Source organism: Rhagoletis zephyria, unplaced genomic scaffold (genome assembly GCF_001687245.7).
Source record: "Rhagoletis zephyria isolate East Lansing unplaced genomic scaffold, Rhagoletis_zephyria_1.1 Rzeph_scaffold_00283, whole genome shotgun sequence".
Lineage (NCBI taxonomy): Eukaryota > Metazoa > Arthropoda > Insecta > Diptera > Tephritidae > Rhagoletis > Rhagoletis zephyria.
In genome coordinates, this window is record NW_016157367.1 from 81,567 (window position 1) to 86,674 (window position 5,108).

At 37.6% G+C, this 5,108-nt stretch overlaps 1 protein-coding gene across 3 annotated transcripts in view; it reads left to right on the forward strand.

The window, feature by feature from the left end:
- The window catches only part of LOC108358675 (BUD13 homolog), a 6,789-nt gene extending 2,516 nt beyond the window's left edge, over nucleotides 1–4,273 (forward strand). Inside the window, exons 2-4 of one of the 3 annotated variants that reach the window (XM_017610120.1) lie at nucleotides 325–1,168; nucleotides 1,202–2,392; nucleotides 2,462–3,097. In XM_017610120.1, the coding sequence (XP_017465609.1) occupies nucleotides 359–1,168; nucleotides 1,202–2,386 (1,995 nt within the window). In that variant the 5' untranslated portion in view covers nucleotides 325–358 and the 3' untranslated portion in view covers nucleotides 2,387–2,392; nucleotides 2,462–3,097. Of the gene's footprint in view, nucleotides 1–324; nucleotides 2,398–2,461; nucleotides 3,098–4,244 lie in introns of those variants that run through there. The other 2 variants (XM_017610119.1, XM_017610118.1) reach the window with 2 other exon arrangements.
- Nucleotides 4,274–5,108: the final 835 nt, after the last annotated feature.

Here is a 5,108-nt window from a genome sequence, read left to right on the forward strand (position 1 = left end):
AATGTTATATACTATTTTCGATTTAATTTCATGTTACTTGTACAAATCATTGAACAAAAATTTAATTTCTTTTACTTGGGTTTTCTATTTGAAAATTTTCCCAAAATATCACAAAAATCTTCAATATTCATGTTTAATTAACATTCCAAATGCTCTCGTGAGATTTAGCTCTGTTAACATTCTTCTTTTCTGCTTTGTATTTTGCTTTCGCTGTTAAGTATTCCAAATATTTGTCGCTCTTAAAATGCGCTTCGCCAGTTTAGTTGGCTCGAAAAATGTGGCATTCACAGTTCTTGGACCTTCTCTATAAATATACGTTCTCTGTTTTTGTCTTAATTATTTACAGAAGTTAGTAAAAATGTCGTCGCATTCTGCTACTAAAATAGACCAAAAAGAATATCTTAAAAAGTATTTGTCCGGCGACAAAGTAAAGAAGAAAAAGAAGGACAAGAAACGCAAGAAGGATTTTGGTGCCGCTAAAGTGAAAATTATTGACGATGACGCTACGTATAATCAAACACAACAAGAATTCGATGAGGAGCTACTTCTTGGTGGTGAGGATGCACCACAGATAGTCGGCGAGTATGTAGAAGAAACTGCTAACGGCTCAAGCGCGCCAAAGTGGCGTAGCATTGTAGTGAAAGAGGAAGACTTTGATGAGCAGAGTGAAGTAAAAGTGAATCACATACCAGCGGATGATTTGTGGGGACCGAAGCAAATTAAACGTAAAATTAAAGATGAGTTTTCACCACCACGTCGAAAAACAAATGTTGACACCCGTCAACGTTCACCAGACAACTCTCCGCCAAGGCGTAAACGTAAGGACAGTTTGAGTATGCGTTCACCATTTGCAGATGAAAGAAGGCATGGGCATCTAACTAAACACGATTCATCTTATAAAAAAACTGGTTCACCAAAGTATAGTAGTAAACGACGAAAAGAAAAATCACCAGTTCAAAGTTCAAGAAAGGAAAAGCAACGTTCGCCTGGTACAGTTAATAGATCGCCCGATCAAAGCCCACCACGAAGGAACAAAAGTACGCCGGATCAGAGCCCGCCCAGGCGAAATAATCGTACGGCAGATATAAGTCCTCCACGAAGAAGTAATCATTTATCTGATCGAAGAAAAGAAAGAAGTCAATCTAGAGATCAAAGTCCTATGAGAAAAAGAAGAGATTCAGCTGGCCCGAGCCCTCCAAGCAGAAGAAATCGTTCAGCTGATAGGCCAAAAAATAATTCTGCCAACGGAAGCCCACCTCGAAAAAGCAGCCGCTACAACAAGGTTTCCGCAAGATCTTCAAGTTCCGACCAAAGCCCACCAAGAAAAAATAAACATAAAACAAGAAAGCACAAGAGGAAAAGTCGAAGTCGTAGTCGAAGTACTGATGAGAGTCCGCAGCGACGTAGGAAACGTGGCTCATCTTCTGACCAATCCCCACCGAGATATAGTAATACTAAAAAAGGACAAAAGAGTAGCAGATCTCCTACAAAAAAGAGTCATAGACATTCAAACGATCAATCGCCTCCAAGACGATGTGACGGTAAACATTCACCGCCACGTAAGCGCCTGGATAACGGCACCCCAATTCGTATAAAACGTGAACAAGTTTTTCCAGACCAATCACCACCACGGCGCAAGCAAGAATTTGTTAAAAAGGAACCATCGCCTTCGCCGCCACCCACGCATAGTCGTTGGTCTAAGTTAGAGCGCAGGAGTAGTGATTCTCCACCGCCAACACACAAGCCAAAAGCTTCTAAAACACTCGATGGCAAAAGAGCTGGTCTGCAAGATGCCAAGTCGCTAATGCAAGAAACTGAGGAGCGTCGTAAGCGCGAGGACCGCATGTACAATGAGATGTCCAAAGAATTATCAGGACGTGATGCAGAGGTGCGTGTGCGCAACACAGGTCGCAAGGGTCAACGTGCCCGAGATGCCGAAGCAGAAGATCCTGAAGAGCGACGACGGAAAGAAGAGCATGAACGGAAGAAGAAGGAAAAGTACGATCGTTGGGGGAAAGGTTTGAAACAGGTTGAAGAACATCGACAACGAGCAGAGGCTGAAACATATGAAGGCAGTAAGCCATTAGCACGTTATGAAAATGACGAGGACTTGGATCGTTATCTACGCGAGCAAGAACGCGCCGAAGATCCTATGTTGGAGTACATGCGAAAGAAGAAAAAGGAGCGGCAAAAAGATACAGGCGCAGTTGCAGAGATGCCTAAGTATGAGGGTTCATATCCAGAGAATAGATTTGGTATTCGACCAGGCTATAGGTGGGATGGAGTTGATCGGTCGAGTGGCTTTGAGAAGAGGTGGTTCGATGTGCAAAATGAGAAGCGTGCCAAGCAGGAGGAGGCATATCTGTACAGCGTGGAGGACATGTAATTCGAGGTATGGGATTTTTAAATTAATTTTGTATTTGGTGGTAAATCTTCTTTGTATGACTTCTTTTTTTTACAGATATGTACATATATATGCTGATAAAATGGCTACACCAATTCGTGTCGAAAACGGTCGGAAAAGGCAAAGCATTCCCTCCGCTGTTAATACTTGTGCCCCTTTTTATGTATTTATAAGCATACATAATTATGCAACTAAAAATTGTAAAATGTTTAGTTTGATTTTTAAGATTTTAAACAGATTTTTTCGGTAGAGACGAAGGTAAAGAACTTATTGAATTGAAGTTAATTCCAACTCGGCGTTATTGCATGGTGGCGTTCCGACATGGCGTTATTGAAAATGTTAAAATTGAACTTTGAATGTTAACCCACACGGGATCGAAGTAACGCGTATTTTGAAAATAAATAATTACTTCAAATCAGGAATTAATTGTATAAACTTTTGTAAAAAGAACTGAGCTGAAAAGTCAAAAACGATAAATATAACTGTTTAGATGAAACCATTAAATTTTACCAACAATTTCAAAAAAAAAAAATCATTTCTAAAATTTTATTTTTAGAAATATATCTTATTTATGAACAAAACTGCAAGGATTAGGAAAACAAGTTAAAATATCCTACTACATACATTCGCTTAATGCCATAGTTTTATAATTTTTTAGCGTTTTATAATAAAATACTTTTCATATTTCAACAATTTATTACTTGTACAATTTATTTACATTCGCTAAATATAACTCTAGCGTGAATCGGTTAGGTACAAAATGCCTCTACAAGACTCGACTACCCAGTTGGACTGTGTAGAATCAAAGGATGTAAATCTATTTACCTTCTTTGGTTTCGGGTAGTTTTTTCAACTCGGCCTTATACCATGTTCTGACCGACATCGAAAACATGTTTTCGTTGCTAAAACTGGTTTTCGACCTAAAACTTGTGTTTTCGTCCATGTAAAATCTGTCAAACGAAAACAAGTATTCGCTGAAAACCACTTGAAAACTCACGTTCCACTCATTCCAATCGGTGTGTGCACTAGTTTTTTTCGATTATTTATCGAAGTGGAAGTCATATTTTATCATTTTTCATACGCCACTTCGGATTTATTGTTAATTGGCTGACCAAAATAAAATAAGTATGGAAGTAAAAGGTTGTTAATGAAAAGAAATTGAAGGAAAATTATTTTGGTTTTGTATTTGTGTAGCAAAACTGTAAACAAAGGATGTAAGAAATGTCAGCGAAAACACCAACAGTCGGTGTGAACAGCCTTCAGCCTACAATTCTAAAACTCGTTTTCAAGGTGTTTTCGTTGTCGGTCAGAACATGGTATTAAGAAACTCGTAGAAACGAAATTTATGCTGGTAAGCGTTGAGCATTGGTTAAATCACATGTATTTACCCGATACTGTTCTTGCTGGGGCACTACCCAAACGGTTAGAACCAAAGAACCAAAATAAACAGCGCGATAAAGCAGCACGCAAAGCAAATGTGCAACGAAATATGACAACAACAGTTGGTTATTTTTTGGGATTCTGCAAGTACAGTATTGAAATGTGTAGTGCTAAAATATCCATATTTATTTGTAACTAAAATATTTAGTTCGCTAATGAAGCCTTAATAAAATTACATTTTGTGTAATATTGAATTCAATTGGCAAGTAGTTGTTTTGTTGTTTTGAAATGATCCGAAAGTATCGCTTGGGCATATTGTGTTGGTGACTTCATGGATTTTATGTATTTACATAGTAGTTGCAGGTGGCAGGTAGCTAAGTTGGTAGCTAAGCTGGTACCTATTAAGACGCTAGGACACTTAAATGAATGTGCCGGCCCAATTTTTAATTAATTTTATGCCTACATACATACGTATATGTACTATAAAATCTGTGGTCATATGGAATAGTAGCTTAAGTCGGAAGGCTGGCTTTAATGAAATACATACACCATTCCCTTTATTCTACAAACCACAAGGAATTTTTTAGATGATAATTAATGAGAATATCGGCTAGCATCAGAACTATGCCTTCCTCATTTATTTGCCAGGAGTTTTTAATGGCTGGCAGCGAATGGCACGTTATACTAAAGCTAGCCACCCGACGACTTAAGTTTCTATTCCATTTGACCACAGAAACATATCCAGTAATACCATTTATATTGTCTTTATAACTACAGAAATTAGGTAGATATTTATCATGATGCAATATTATTGCATCATGGATATTTATGTTGTTTTTTGATTGAAGGTGATTCCAAACATTAGAGGACATCCGTGAAATACCCATTAGTTTTCGATAGTTAATATAAACTCCATGTATGTATGTATGTACCTATACAATATAAGTATAGACATATTAGGGGCCTTAATATAAAGTAATAAGTAGGTGTTGAAGCTTACACTTAAGAACTCAATAATAATACTCAACAAGGCCTACCATAAAAATTTTTTGGTGAAAACCCTGCATTTAAGGACAGTGATCCCTCGAGAATCCTATAGCAAAACTTTAAAGACTTCATTGGGGGACCGTTACCAACAATGTCCTGCCGGGGAAATATTGATATTTTTTGACAGGTTTTAGGTACCTCTTTTTAAGATATTAGGTTTGTTCGTCGAAAATCCAGCAAGAATTATCCAACACTCAAAATATCAGAGAGTAAGCAAAAATTCTCACAAATTCTCTCTCATGTTGAGAAACTTGCAAATTTCTGCACGAACGCAAAT